Source organism: Actinia tenebrosa, unplaced genomic scaffold, assembly GCF_029948245.1.
Source record: "Actinia tenebrosa isolate PJP-AT-01 unplaced genomic scaffold, QUT_ActTen_1.0 PGA_scaffold13__45_contigs__length_12533684, whole genome shotgun sequence".
Classification (NCBI taxonomy): Eukaryota; Metazoa; Cnidaria; class Anthozoa; order Actiniaria; family Actiniidae; genus Actinia; species Actinia tenebrosa.
The window spans coordinates 4,413,230-4,428,289 of record NW_028292573.1 but is presented as its reverse complement, the minus strand read 5'-3'; the positions used below and the strand labels follow the sequence as shown (position 1 = coordinate 4,428,289).

General features: G+C 36.8%; 2 protein-coding genes across 2 annotated transcripts; one reads left to right on the top strand and one right to left on the bottom strand.

Annotated features, from left to right (window-relative positions):
* Window positions 1-511: 511 nt before the first annotated feature.
* LOC116290433 (short transient receptor potential channel 4) lies at window positions 512-6,258 on the top strand. The gene is made up of 7 exons (XM_089028715.1): window positions 512-1,360; window positions 1,443-1,687; window positions 2,260-2,773; window positions 3,125-3,323; window positions 3,760-3,915; window positions 4,900-4,947; window positions 5,140-6,258. Exons 1-7 carry the CDS (start codon window positions 627-629, stop codon window positions 5,326-5,328), a joined length of 2,085 nt encoding a protein of 694 aa, XP_088884841.1. The 5' UTR covers window positions 512-626; the 3' UTR covers window positions 5,329-6,258.
* A 6,498-nt stretch (window positions 6,259-12,756) lies between these two features.
* Window positions 12,757-13,586, bottom strand: LOC116290424 (uncharacterized). Its single transcript, XM_031697452.2, has one exon. The coding sequence runs from the start codon at window positions 13,584-13,586 to the stop codon at window positions 12,825-12,827; it is 762 nt and encodes a 253-aa protein (XP_031553312.1). The 3' UTR covers window positions 12,757-12,824.
* Between the last annotated feature and the right edge of the window lie 1,474 nt (window positions 13,587-15,060).

Sequence of the window (15,060 nt, the reverse complement as noted above, 5' to 3'; positions counted from 1 at the left end):
AGGAATTTAATTTCAAATTCATCGGAAAAGTTTTTTTTTTCTAAATGTTTCTTCTTATGAATTTCGTTAATAAAGTTATAGTTCATCGTACAAGTTTTGTTTTCTTAGTGATATCCTATATATAATTTTCTCCCCCTCTTAAGGAATGATTACAAATTACCTATCTTATTAAACAGCGTCGTCTAACATGGCTGCCTCTATTTTTTGGAAGATTTTGCCTGCACTAACGCTTAGAGTAAAAAAAAAATCAAATTTATATTAATCGCGCTAATATTTTTTTCTATTATTTTAAAGTGCTAGAGAGGCTTTACTTAATCCATGTAAATATTTTTACGTTAGCATGAGAAATTTTGTTTCACGGTGTGTGAGTAAGAGTTTTGAACAGCGCTTTATCAAGCGTGCATTAAGGTCACGCACGAATCAGTACAATACAGTATAATACAGAATTAGTTATGCCCGACCGAGCTAGCTCTTTAATCTTAGCTCTTTAATCATGCATTTCGTGGGAATAGTAAAGTCACGATAAGAGTCAACAGAATTGGCCAAGCTTCGAACCACACTCACTAGCAAACGAACTCAGTGTATGTCCAAGTTGTTTGGGCGTTGGGTGGTTTCAGAGTCAGAAGATGGCAGCAGATTTAAGATCGCGTACAAAAACCTTGGCCGAGTTCGAATACATTGAAATTCTCTCCAAGAATCCAATACGGGAAGAATTATACCAGGCTGTCTTTGAAGAAAACGCCGAAGATATCAGTAGTATTTTGAAAGAGAGAAAAATAGATCTTCAAGAAAACAGGCAATACACTAATCTTCTCGTAAGAACAGCTATTGAAAATGATAACGATAAAGTTCTTGAAATTTTGTTCGGAAATGGAGCCAAAGTTGGTGGTTCGCTTTTCACAGCTGTTAGAATGAACGCGTATAAATGCGTTAAAGTCATTGTGAAGATCGTCAAGAACAGCTTCGATGAGGATGATGTAGGTCCAGCACAGACGAAACGCGAGGGTTTTATCACTCCACTGATGATGGCGCTACAGCTAAACTACTATGACATCGTGGAGTACTTTATCGCTGAGGGATATAAAATAGAAGAGCTGGAAGACGAGGAAACCGGGGAAAAAAGTAAAAATAACCTGAACATTGACTTGGTAAAAATTACCAATACATTTGGAATACGTATGAAGTCTAAACACCCGAGAAATTCCTTCCCTAAAGAACACAAGGTGCTGTTTAAGATCAACACGTATCAGGCAAAGGCTAACCCTCTCTATATCTGCTACATGTTTATTCACGAGAAGACTAGCGTCAACCCGCTGTTTGAGATCTTCAGGTTGAACCAAGTTTTAATCAAACAATCCAGGTAAATATTTTACTAGCAATAATTTCAAGATATCTAATTTTTTCAATAGTAAATCAATTTAAATGAAAGAGTTTTAAGGTTGATTGAATGAGAGTTATTTTGGGTGCGTCATTATAGTGTATATTGCGCATTATACCTGTTGGGGCGTAACCAGCTGTGCGGGCCGGGATGTTGAGAATGCACCTACGAGAATTTCCAAACTCCTGGGGAATCCGATGATCAAGTTTATGAATCATTTTTGGTCGACGTTGTTTTTTGTTGCCTTGCTTATTCTGTCAGCTTTCCAAGACACGTTTGATAAAGAGATAATGAAGCCATCGATTCCAGGTAAGCTTGGGTATGAGTTTATGGCAAGTGTTCTGGATAGGCAATAGTAAGCAGTATCAGTAAATGGATGTCTGAACGATGGGAAGAAAGAAGGATGGACGGACGGACGGAAGGACGGGTGGGTGGATGGGTGGATGGAGAGAGGGAGGGAGGGAGGGAGGAAGGGAGGGAGGGAGGAAGGGAGGAAGGGAGGAAGGGAGGGAGGGAGGGACTGATGAATGGACGGATGTACGGATGGATGGATGGATGGATGGATGGATGGATGGAGGGGAGGAAGGAAGGAGGGAAAAAAGAAAGAAAGTATGAAATGAAGAATAAAAAATAAGCTCTTTTGACTTCTATTTGTCATATACCCATTTAGTAGCAACTCAGCGGCGCATTCTAAGATTTGGAAAGATTTCTGGTTCTGAATTGACTTCTCCCTCGAACTCCCTCAGTCTCCAAACGTAATCTCCTATAGATCCACTATGAACCTTCTATAGGTTAAACCTCTAGTTGGTATTTGCAAGATCGACGGATGTGTTTATGTGTGTGTGTATCTGATTCAGTTCCTTTGATTCTTTTCCGTGTAGATTGGATCATTCTAGTCTGGATTATGGGAATGATCTTTCAAGAATTCAAGGAACTATGGATCCAAGGAAAGAGGCGTTACTTCGGGCAGTGGTGGAACGCGGTGACTTTCCTAATGATGGCATTCTTCGTGGGCTCCTACTCACTGAGGCTGATTGCGTACGGCATAACAGGCAACTGGGCTGTTCTAGATCCCATAAAAGGCTTCGGTTTCTCCTCTTGGTACCAGGTCATCTTGCTCTCCAACAGCTTGTTTTCTATTGGAATGGTATTGAGTTTCATTCGTCTTTCAGGCGCTTTTCAAGCTAACGACATACTTGGTCCATTACAGCTTTCTTTGTACCATCTTATCCTGGATGTCTTCAAATTCATGGTGTTTTTTGTCTTGATATTTTTGGCTTTTGGTTTGAGCTTAAGGAAGCTGTACTCCCACTACATCAGTACACAGATGTATATGACCAAACAAAGGAGGGCATTGAACAGTACAAATTCTGAAACAGAGCACAAGTTTTCAGAGTAAGAATTATTATGAATATTCATTCCATTCCCCTCCCCTCCCCTACACAGACACCCTAATGATAATGTCTAATAATAATGGCTAAATGATAATAATTACTGATAGATCAAGCACTTTTTGTATGTGGAAAAAGATACGGCAAATTCGTAGCCGTACCGTATCTTAACTAGAAGAAAATGGGAAGCCATTTCAATGTCACGGCATGTCGTACCGTGTACGTGCTGTAAGTCAGTATTGTATTGTTTCCCACTCATACGATAACCATTCTCATGGGAAGCCATTTCAATGTTACGGCATGTCGTAGTGTGTGCGTCCACCTAACCTTTATCATTTGCTTGTCAATCTTCCAGTGTTGGAACAGGGCTCTACGGTTTGTTCTGGTCGCTCTTCGGACTAACAGATCTACAGAATTTCAGCACCAAAGACGAGAACTTCGCCATCACCAAGGAAACCGGAGAACTTCTGTTTGGGGTTTTTCAGGTTCTTGCTGTCATCGTGGCTATCAATATGCTTATAGCGATGATGACGAGATCTTTTGATGAAATCGCGGTAAGATATATCTTTGCAATCATGATGGTTGTGATGTAAATATATATCATATCATAGTGTAAAATCCACTTCCGGGTCCAAAACAAAAATCAGTATAAAGAATCTTTAAAGTTTTTCTTATTTAAGTTCTTCATGACAAGATTTGTTGTCCAAAATTCTAATTGTTTCAGGTGAAGATTACAACATCGAGGAAGTTTTACGCTTTATTTTAGCGTTTGGACCGAAATGATAGGTCTCAGCTTAAAAGCTCTTAAAGACCCCTTGCATGTGATCTCGACGTCAAAGGAGCTCAATTTGGAGGACAAAACAAAAGAATTTCAATCTCAAGAGAATTGGAAACCTATTGTTATGTCCTCCAAATTGAGCTGCATTCTGACATACTGCAAGGGGTCTATTGCTCGTAGGTCTTATTTGTCTTTTGGTTATATTTTAACAGAGTAACGCCACCAAGAAGTGGAAAGTGTCACGAACTAGCCTGTGGATGTTCTGGGTGGAGAAGGGTAGTATTCTACCGCCACCTCTCAACCTCATTCCTAATGTTCATTATTTGTACCAACAAATAATAAAACGAATGGTTAAATCATGTGAAAAGGTAAGAAAGTGTACAAAACTACATGATTAGCAACCACAATGGCGTATGTAGCTAATAGTGTTTAGGAAGTGTGCAAGGTTTGGCATGAAATTTCCCGCCAAACCCACGTATAGGAACATCATCAGTGCAAAATTTAAAAAGTCACAGAACTAAATGCCGCGGGCGCGCGCGTTTTAGCGCAAAAGGTCTCGCCAAATTCACAGGAACCCATAAGTGTAAAACCTGAAGAAACAATTTCCAGGTTATTCGTAAACGATTTTTCTGTTCTTCAGGTAATTTTCTTAAACATTTCAAAATTTGTTGTCAAATGAAACGATAAAATCGGAGCCCCGAGTTTTAGGGAGCAAGGGCTCCTTGGTTTTCTTCCTCTACCTTAAAGTGCCCCTAATGCCTAATCACAGACCTTAAGTAAGTTAAAGATGTATTCACAAAAATGCGAAAATCCAAAAATGTTTCGAAATTGGATGCATTCCTGATTTTTAAGTGAGTTTTGAAAACGCGCCTTTTCATATAAGGACCGCTCGTGCGGGGAACTAGTGCGATTACGTCAACGAGGTGATACGTTCCAAAAGTGAAAGACTTGCGCATTCTTCCAAGTTGGATTCACTCGTACAATAAGTAAAAGCTCAATATTTCGGCATTTTTCTTTTAAAATGTTTTTAAAAACAGCACTCTTGACCCACAAAAAAAAAGGTGTATCACCCCGATGACGTAAATCTATACAATTTTACAGGCTCCTCGAACGCGGTACTAAAATTTCGAGAGAGAGTGGACACGAGAATTTTGCCAACTTTTTCGTGCCGTAAAGAAGCAGGCAGGAATTCGTTTGAAACGAAAAAAAATTGAAGAACGCGTTTATGACAATGTGAGGATTTGTTCTAAATTGGTCTGTAATCAGGCATTAGGGGCACTTTAAGCCAATGATCCTGTAGCTTTCTAATGATAAATCTTTTCATTAAAAATTATTCAATCTATCTTTTTTAGGAGACTTTTGATGTTGACATTACTGATGGATTTGAGCATGAGCTGGAGGTAAGCCAAGACTAAAATCTGTGAAATCAAGGGTGGCGTATGTGTCTATATATGGGCTTATATGTATCTTCTCAAAAGTTACTGTTAAACAAAGGAAACAACTCAAGAGAATGACACGTGCCCGCTGAAACGAAAAAATAGTGGTTGGGTCTATTCTTGCCGTGTTTCAAATCTTTTACTTCCCTTTTTTAGGAGAGTGGTCAAAGTAGCGGCGAATCCAAGAGACATCGTAAACTCAAGGATATTCTCAAAAGATATATTGCCACAAGGAAGATAACAGACAACGTTCATCCAAGGGATGAAGAACTTAGAAGACAAACTTCTTTGTTGCAGGAGTTAAAAATGAAAAGCGGGGATAAAACCTCGAAGACACATTTATAGACACTTTGCACTTTGGTGGTTCTAAATCATTAAACAAAAATCATAGGAAGAGTATAAACAAAATAATACTCAAGTATTCATTTATCAATATGAAAGCCAAAATCGTAATCTTAAATCGCAAATCGCTCACACAAATTCTAACATTTTGCAAAAGCCGATTTTTTTCCTTTTGACGACTTTTTGATTTTGGTTTTTAACATTTTTCTTTCCAATGTTTTCATTGTTTCCTTCCCAAAAAGATTCGACCTGCCATATTTATGAATCAATGGTTGCTAATGAAAAACTGTGCTCATGCTCACACCGTTGTTCGTAGGTGATTTGAGAATATTTGCACTGCGCAGCTGCAAGTTCAACCCATTATTTACTAGGACTAGATTTATAAATTTCTGCATTGCACTGCGCACGCTCACACTGCTATTTACACGCGGTTCTTTTACAGTTGAACAACCAATCAAGATTTGGTACATATTCGAATGGTGATAAATTCAAGTGAATTTTGTATGGCCAGAAACAGAAGAACGATCGGTAAGATGCCAAGACTGCTAAGAATCTTGGGTTTCATATAGTTGGAAAACTAAATATGTATTCACTTGTGCAGTGATGTCTACTTCGTTCTCAAATTCTTTCCTACGAGCCTGAATGGAAGCAACGACACCAAGGCAGTTCACAAAATTGACGTCAAAAATATCATTGAACTAGTGGAAAAGAAGCAGATTAATTTTTGCGAAGATTGAAGTACGATAAACAACTCTTCGGTGAAAACAATCATTCGAAAAGATAATGGTAAAGTTTTGAAAATTAAAGTAACTTGATAGTTTGATACGGTGTTAGAAGAATAGTGAAAAGACAGAAAGAAGGAAGAAAGAAAGAAGGGAAAAGAATGAAAGAAAGTAAGACTGAAGATTCAATATTAAACTGAATATGCTGAAAGTTTTGATGTTTTGATACTATACGTTTTAAAAAACAAACAAAATGAAACAAAAAAACAAAAGCTAAAAATCGCTTACGAAATTAAAGGACGACCAAAAAAGACCGGATTTATTCCTTTAAACACTGATATTTAAAAAAGTAGTTTTTCCAACAAATCTCTAGCATTGAAGACACGTCGAACTGTGAACGCTTTGAGTTTGTTTGTTTGTTTTGTTTTTTTTTGTTTTTTGTTTTGTTTTTGTTTTTTTGTTTTTCCAGCTGATTATTTCAAATGTCTAATTTCTTACTTAGTTTTCAAACCCTCTAAAATATTGAATTTAAATACACCGAGTTATCAAATTAAATCCTGCCGGGAATTTTTTCCCGAGAAAAATTTGCTTGTAAAACATAATTCGCATGTTTAAGGACTATCCAGGCGCAAAAAAATCTTTCTTTAAATTAAATCCGGCTTATTTCCAATCGACTGTCTCAAGAGATGATTTACAGGGTATACATCTCGATAAAGTGACAAAAACTCGTCGAAGAGTTTAAGGTTATTTCGAGTGTCCTCGTTCTAATAGAAGATCAACATAGACGATTTCTTTAAATTCAGTCTTCTCAGTGCAAACATGTTACAAGAACAATATTCTTTATGACAGCACCTTAACCAACGCCGCCTTTATGTTTTAATTCTTCAATCGCTGCATATGCTTCTAAATTGATAAGCAAATAGCTCTAGATTGGGTGTATTATAACAAATGATAAACACAGTGTTGCCTCTCTACACACCACGCGCTGTCATCAAATAATGACAGGATGAAGAGAAATCTTTTTTTGTTCTGTTTTAATCCTTAAGCAAATAGCTGCTGCTTATCTGCTCTAGTAGAATTAATATCCGAGGATTTAGTAAAGCACGTTTTAAGACAATAATGAAAGTATAAGGGTATCCTTCGTATAAGTGACGTCTAATTAAAAGGATACGAAATATGACAGGGTATTTTAGGCATTTTTAAAAGGAGTGCTAAAATTTTAAGAATGAATGAATGCGGAAGGAAGGAAGGAAGGAAGGAAGGAAGGAAGGAAGGAAGGAAGGAAGGAAGGAAGGAAGGAAGAAGTGAGTGAGTGATCATGAGTGAGTGAGTGAGTAAATGATAAAATAACCATTCTATGGCAATCCATTTCATTGTTACAGCATGTCGTACCATGTACGTACTGTAATTCAGTATATAGTAAGTTTCCCACTCATACAATAACCTCTCTAATTCAGACGTTATTTATCGATATAGGACGCGTCTATTAAGACCAGGTATCTTAAAAGGACTAGACCATATAAAACGCCTACTAAAATATATTATTACCAAGACCTGGCTAATAGCTCATAGAATATCAAAGTGTTTTGAGATGCTGGTCATAATAACTTGATGATTAAGTAATGAGAGCTGGCTGAAATGAAAGAGATAAAACGTCTGCCTTCTGACGGTCCGGTAGGGGTCAAATTGGAGCTGAGATTCGCCTTTTGGGGGCTTGGAAAATAGGATTTTATGCACTAGAGATTCACAACCAAAACAATCAAAAAATTGGAATGGGTTTGAGATTTAAGGAAAAGACAGGCTGGGACTATGGGATTTGGTCTAATGGGGGCTGGGCTGCCCATTCAGGACCCTCTTTTACCACTAAGAGGTCCTGCAGGTCGGGTCACGATTTTTTTCACTATTCCTGCGGAGGCCACATGTGAATAAACAGATGAGGCGGTAAGCCGTGTGGGATGGGCTCGAAAATTATATAAGAACATGCGTAATAGGTAAATTACGAGCCTGGTATGAAACGAATGAAGAAGAGTGCCAATAAAAAGCGCATAAAAATGAGCGCATAAAAAATGAGCTGGCTCGTAATTTACCTATTACGCATGTTCTTATGCGTGAGTAAACAGAGTTTGTTTGATATCTACTCTCGGCCTCGATTAGAGGGGCTAGCTTTTCTACGGGTTTCCTTCCTAATCAACAAATGAGTTAAGAGTCTCGTGCATAGAATATTGCCTTAGTATAAGTGTGTAAAAGCGAAAAAAAGGCCAACATAGCTTTGCCCTCTCCGTCCCTTACCGCGAGAATGGCTTTTTTTCCGGGTTAATTTTCCGGTTTTCTTCTTCGTAAAAATCAGCATTTATAAAGGTGAGAATTCCGTACTGATAAAATAATATTTTGAATATCGTAAACCTTTAGTTAACCATTAGTTAATTTGTTCGTCCACTACCAATATTAAGGGAAACAAAAGGCGAAGCACAGTAGACCGCGCGCTCACGATTGCGACTATACGTAAAAGATCGTGCTTTATAAGCCATCGTGAGTCGACATAATTGTTCTCAGATCAAATACGGTTCAAATACACTACGTTCAAGTAGCTTCACACCTTCTCTCCTATTCTCTAATCCGTCATGAAAAAGCATCTTTTGTTAGCGAGCTTGTAGCCAGTGATAAGATCAAAGGAGCTACTTCAGAAGTCCCACTGTGAAGTGCTTTCGAGATCTGACAGAATACAAAGGAGCCAATTTAGGTGTTTGTGTTCCCGTCTGGAGTACTTGACTAGCGTTGATGTAACCTCAATTGCCCGAGAATTTAAAACAGTAATGTTTTTTTTATGAATAGGTTATAACCTCCATTGATACTGAATGCTTCTTTTCTTTGATGATCTGTTTGATTGGTACTTGATATTCGACTGGTTGGATCTCCACGAGATATAGCCGCGAGCTTGTTTCTACGAAAGCTAATCGAGCGTCTCAATCAATGGCACTATAAAGATTCGTTTGTTTTTGATTGATAACGAACACGTTCACTCCTGCTGTGACGCACAAAAAATCTGAATCGGAGTGAAAAGTCACTAAACAGGTGTGTGTTATCATTTGAACAAAAAAACCAAACAACCCACTGCTTGTATTATCTAAATTCAAATTACTCTGTCCTGCTCTAGTGTTTGCTGGAAAGGAATTTAAAACTGATAATTCATAATTGTTTTGCTTTGGGTTCCCCCGTCGGTATTCTTCTTCTTCTTCTTCTTCTTCTTTTTTTTTTCTCCTTTTTTTCTGAAAGCCTTACACGCTAAATTCCAAATCGATCTGTGAGCCGCCGTCTAGCTGTGCCCTGAGTTTGATCCGAGTAAGGCCCCATCCAATGCCGGATAAATTTAAATCCGAATTTTTACTTATTCGGTTAGGCCTACCGTCCACAGTAGTCCTGGCGATTCACCGAAAACGATTTTTTTTCGAATACGGTCTCCAGAGTGGAACAATTTGAAAACGCCGGCTAGTCGTATTAGTGTGGACGGAAAGCTTTTTTTTCGGTTTTGGTTTGAAAATTCGGATTCAAATTTATCCGGCATAGCGTGGACGGGGCCTAAGCCCGAAGGTTGTATCAAGGTTCGATAAAATAAAATACAACTGGAAATGTTTTGAATTTGAAGATTACATTTTCCCGCATAATTCCATGATTTCATTTTCCATAATTTTGACCGAAAAAACATAACCTAGAAATACCCAACAAGGTTATTCCGAGCATTACCCTTGAAAGAAACAGGAAATTTCAATGATTTTGTTAGGATACGTAATATATATCACTATAGATATACTAATATGCAACTAGTTGTATTTGACTGATTATTTCTTAGTAATTTAATATAACTTTTAAATAACTTCGTAGTCTAATACCCCATACACCTAAACGTGTTTAGTCAAACTATGTTTTCATTATGAAAAAATTGAGAAACTAGAAGCCTACAATATAATGAAACTTTCTAAAATATTATCAGAGCAAGACAAAGGATAGCTTACACACATTATTTTACCAGATATTGTGCAGTGTTCGTAGATAGTTTTCCAAACCTGTTTAGTTAAACCACTTTAAAACATGTTTAAGCCTTGGTGTGAATTAGGTATAAGGGATATATATGCATATAGATTATACTTGACCAATATCATTTCTAAATGTTTGGTGTTGAATGCAATACAGAGTGAATAAGAAGGAATAATGTTTAAAAAAAAACACATTAAAAAGTTTTCTAACTATAAGAACGTTTCGGACGTTTCCGTCATCGGAGTAATTTTCAGAAGACAAATTATCAAATGAGTTTAAAAAGTATCCGCTGTTTAACTGATCGAAAATTTGTCATTGACAAGTATTGGATTACTGACGGAATTTATACTCCAATATTACAGCGTTTTCAGAGTCAATTTATAATCTAATCCACGTTTTACATTTCCGTGATTGACTCTGAATTTGTACACAAATTGTTTTGATCCCTGAAACAGAAAGTTTTTATACGCGAATCTTGAAATATAATAAAGCGTTTGGATTCCAGAAACAATTGCTTGATCCTCGGATTCAATCTTGCAATCCCGACCCCCTCTTCTGTAAGGAATGATTCGGAGTATGTGGTCCAGATCCCAAGCGTGCATAAAATCCCTGACCCTGCTCTTAACTAGTATAATTGATTTGAATGATGAAGTCAGTTAATCGAGTATATTTTACAGGTGGCAATAAAATACTGTCTTTTAATGAGATTTTAACAAACCTATAATTTCCTTTGCACAAACTCCTTAGAATTTTATTGCGTTTGCGTTTGCTGAAAATTAATATCCTATCTTTCTTCTTTGATTTTCGAATTCATTTATCCAATGATTTATACCCGAGAATTATACCACGTCACCTAAGTTATAACTCTATTCTAACCACGGTGTAAAACTAACTAGAAAGTTGGTTAAAGTTTACTCCGACTTTAAGATTCGGCAGTGCATGGTTCTCAATATGAAGTTTTTTTCCACAGTTTAATTATGTTTTAGCATTAAAATATAGATTAGGAATTTAGTGTATAGCTTTCAGAAATTGTGTCGTCGTCGAGCCTCGACAATATAATGACTTGTTAAACATCCATTAACCTAACTCTATTTTAAACCAAATTTATCTTTTCTACAAGAGGTCCTTAAATAGATGCATAGACTTGAGACCTATTTTTGTTCGCCACACACCGCTTCGAACCGAGTTACAATTGTGAGTTGTGTGCTGACTTTGATCAGCCTAGAGGTTGTTTCAGGGTTCGATCTGTGAGTTTGCCGTGCTCTATAACTTTAATCAGCCGAGAGCTGAGGTTGTTTCAGAGTATCAATGATTTTTTTGGTATTAGTAGCAGTGTAGCTTTAATCAAAAACAAACCGACCTATATCGAACTGATTCGTTGAAATTACAATGCTGTTTTGATGTAAGTAAAGCTGTGTCATTCACAAAAGGGAAGTAATTATTCTTTTTGTGTAAAACTCATGAATAGTGGTTACTGGTTTTAATATATATCAATTGAAATAAATTAAGTTAAATTAAAGTAACAATTCCTCAAAATAAGAGAAATCTCTTTATATTTTTTTACGGATAAATTTTGAATGAATTGTTAACGATTTTCCTCAATAGATCACCTTAAATCGATTTTAGATAAGATAAGGTACAAATACGTTCTCCATTTTGGTACGGCGTACAATCAAATGATACAAATAATACAAATGACAACATACACAGTGTTTTACCAGCATCTATTCAAAAGCTTCACCGTTCCTAAACAGTGGCCGTTTTTGAACTTAAAAGACGCGTCTCATTGGCTTCCCCTGTTGTGAAAACTCTTTTGTATTGATCCAACTCAAAGCGTCCTAGTTACCATCAGCTCGTAAAGCCAAGATCTTTTTATCACTTAGTTTTATTCCAAAAACTTATTAGAAATTGAAAATCTACATTGTTATTTAAGGATTGAAACACTATTCAAGCATGGGACGGATTTATGAGAAGGGATGAAATCTCTGAGAAATTTTGCTATACGCTTTTTCGGTTAAGGTTGGCATTCAAATTACGCCCCTTCCAAAATTACCGTTTTGTTTTTGTTTTGGAGACATTATCTATCCTTAGTCACAAGACCAAATCAAACAATTGATTTAAAGAACTAATTTAAAAGGTCAAGATAAACGCTCTTGTTTTCATGTCAGTACTTTATCATTCGTCTTTTGTAAAAACGAACCGTCATCCAAGATCCAGCCTTTGTAAATAACAAGCTTCGTACAAGGTACGTCAATAAACCTTTTCGTACAGTTTTAAAATCCTGTCTCTGTAGAGTCGTTTTCTTTGCCTTCATCTATTCGTTTACATTGAACTAAACGAATTTTTATTTAATAAAAAAAATGCTTTATTGATGAATCACTTTCATTGTTTGAATTCGTGATGACGACAAAAATAATTTGTCACATCTGTGAATAGTCGTTTTGGTTTGGGTAAGAATTACAATACACATTTGGGAAAATAACTGATGTATTGCTGATTAGCTCGTTATCAAACCCCAACCTTTTTTTACATTATTTAGTACGAACGTATACTAGAAAACTAATTTACACATCTAATTCAAAGCCACTATATATTTTCGTTAATTATGACAATGTCAAGCAAGACTTCTTTTTCTATATACAAGGCAAACTATAAAAAAATTAATTACAATATATTACAATGATGAGACTTAATATCTCTCATTTTGAATAAATATACAAGTCAAAGTGTTTTGCGGTGGTTGAGTCAAATAGCTGTGGCTACTTTACTAGATAAGATCTCAAGTCTCTGGGCCACTGAAAACCCATTCACAACAGTTTCAGTTCTATTCCTTTTCCTGAATGCGTTGCCGGCTCCAGTTGCTTCACCCCTTAAAGTGTCAGACAGCGATCTGATATAGCTACAAGCGATCCTTAAAATCTCAAGCTTGGTAACCCTTCGTTTGCTTTGTGGCACGGGAATGCATTTCTTAAGACTTTCAAGCGCCCGGTTCAGTGACCTCATTCGCCTGCGTTCTCGATCGTTGGCGCGAAGCCGTCGAATTCTTTTCATGGGTTCTAAACGGACACGTGGACAACCTAAGCCATTGTTTACTTCATCGTCAGCACTGCTCCACGTGCCACCAGAGGACTGCTCACAAGAACCGCTATCCTCACAAGGACTGGAATCGTATGAAAATATCTCGGTGTAACTCTGTAGCATTTCGTCCTCAAATGAAGTATTTTCCTTGGTTGCCATTATTGTTCCTCGTTTCATTGTTTGCAGTTCGTGAATACTGCACTGTTCTGAAGTATTGCTATTTAGTGACATATTCTCTGGTCCGTCGCAGGCGTTCGAGTTTTCCTCGCCTATGTTGTACATTCTTTCTTGTCCTCCTTTGTGGCGCATATTAGCATTCGAATCTTGTTCATATTCCATACACGATGTAATCTCACGACAAAACGTGTCCTCGAATGAGAAGTTCGGTTCGGCATACAGCCCTCGATTGTGCTCGAAGATCTCTTCCATTGTTGGACCTGAAGTGTTAAGGGTAATGCGAGAAAACTGAGATTTAGTATAATTGGCTAATGAGTTAAATGGCGAGTTAACCAAAGCATTGGTGGATGACAATCTTTGTGCAAACTAAATTCGTACGAGTTTTGCAGCAAACTACATAGCTTTACAGATGACAAGACGTGGAATGAATTCAAATTGCCCCAAACTCATAACAAAATTCATCGTTCTAATGTCTGTCAAAAATCAAAACTTTCTTCAAAAAAGAAAAAAGAAAAAGAAATTTTTTTTGGAAAACTGAAAAGTGATACACCTTTATACCAACGATCTGTTAATAAAGGTTGCTCTACGGTGTTAAAAGTGCTAATTATCATCGTTAATACGAAAAATAAAAAACACACGGGAAACTAACCTGAAAGATGATGTTGTGTCCTCGACTCTTTGCTTCAGAAATGAGCAAGACAACGCGAGTAGACTTTATATGAGTACATCACGTGGGATAGGGGCAAACTTCAGGACAATAGATGAAGAACAATAAGACATTCAAAAATTCCCCACATTTACCACGAGATACAAGGTTCATGCATGAATAATCAAGAGAGACCAATGTAAATGTGGTTTGTTTTTAGAATAGGTAGCATCATGAAGCTGGTATATTGACTGGCAACGGACTATGTAGAGAATAACTAACACTTTTATAAACAATCTAAAACGTTTTATAATTTTAGCCTGAAATTGTTAACCATTGATTTCCAGCTGATATCTAGTTAATATCGGAAACAAATTTTTAACGAAAACGTCTCGAAGTTTGTACTTCTCTTTACACAAGGTCAAACACATTCGTTCACTCATAAGCACGACGCTATTCCCATTCAATATCACTGAACAATGTACAATTTAAACTTTGCTGAACATTTGTACAACCCAGATTTCAAGTTTGTTAAATTAATTTACAGGAAGATTACCGGGCTACCTTTGAAGTTTGGCACCTAGAATAGAAATGTGTGCTATTCATATGGAAACATGGCGAAAAACATTATTTTTTTGTTTTAAAAAACTAATTTACAACTCTGAAAAAATAACCCGATTCTGAATCTTTATTGAAAGCTCATTGTTTTGCGCATGCGCGTGGATAAGGATACTTAAAACCAAGTGGAGAGGGTTGAAAAGTAAAAAAAGGTACGGGAAGTAGATGTATTATGTTAAAAAATTTGACCAGTTTCATTAAATTCAAAGTATAATACGTGTAATCAAACTCCAAACATATCTACGAGGCGTCTGGAAGACAGAGTGAATCTCATTAGCATTTTGGCAAGTCTTCACTCTTATTCTTCTCAACTAAAGCTGCAAGCGTGGAGCCTGATGAATTGTAATTAACTAATACAGCACGCGTTGGAGATATTGATATAATTCACACAGTACTAAAGCTGGGATTGGATTAGCTGTAGTCTGTTTACACGAATAATGCTAGAAAAGATGAATGGTGTAC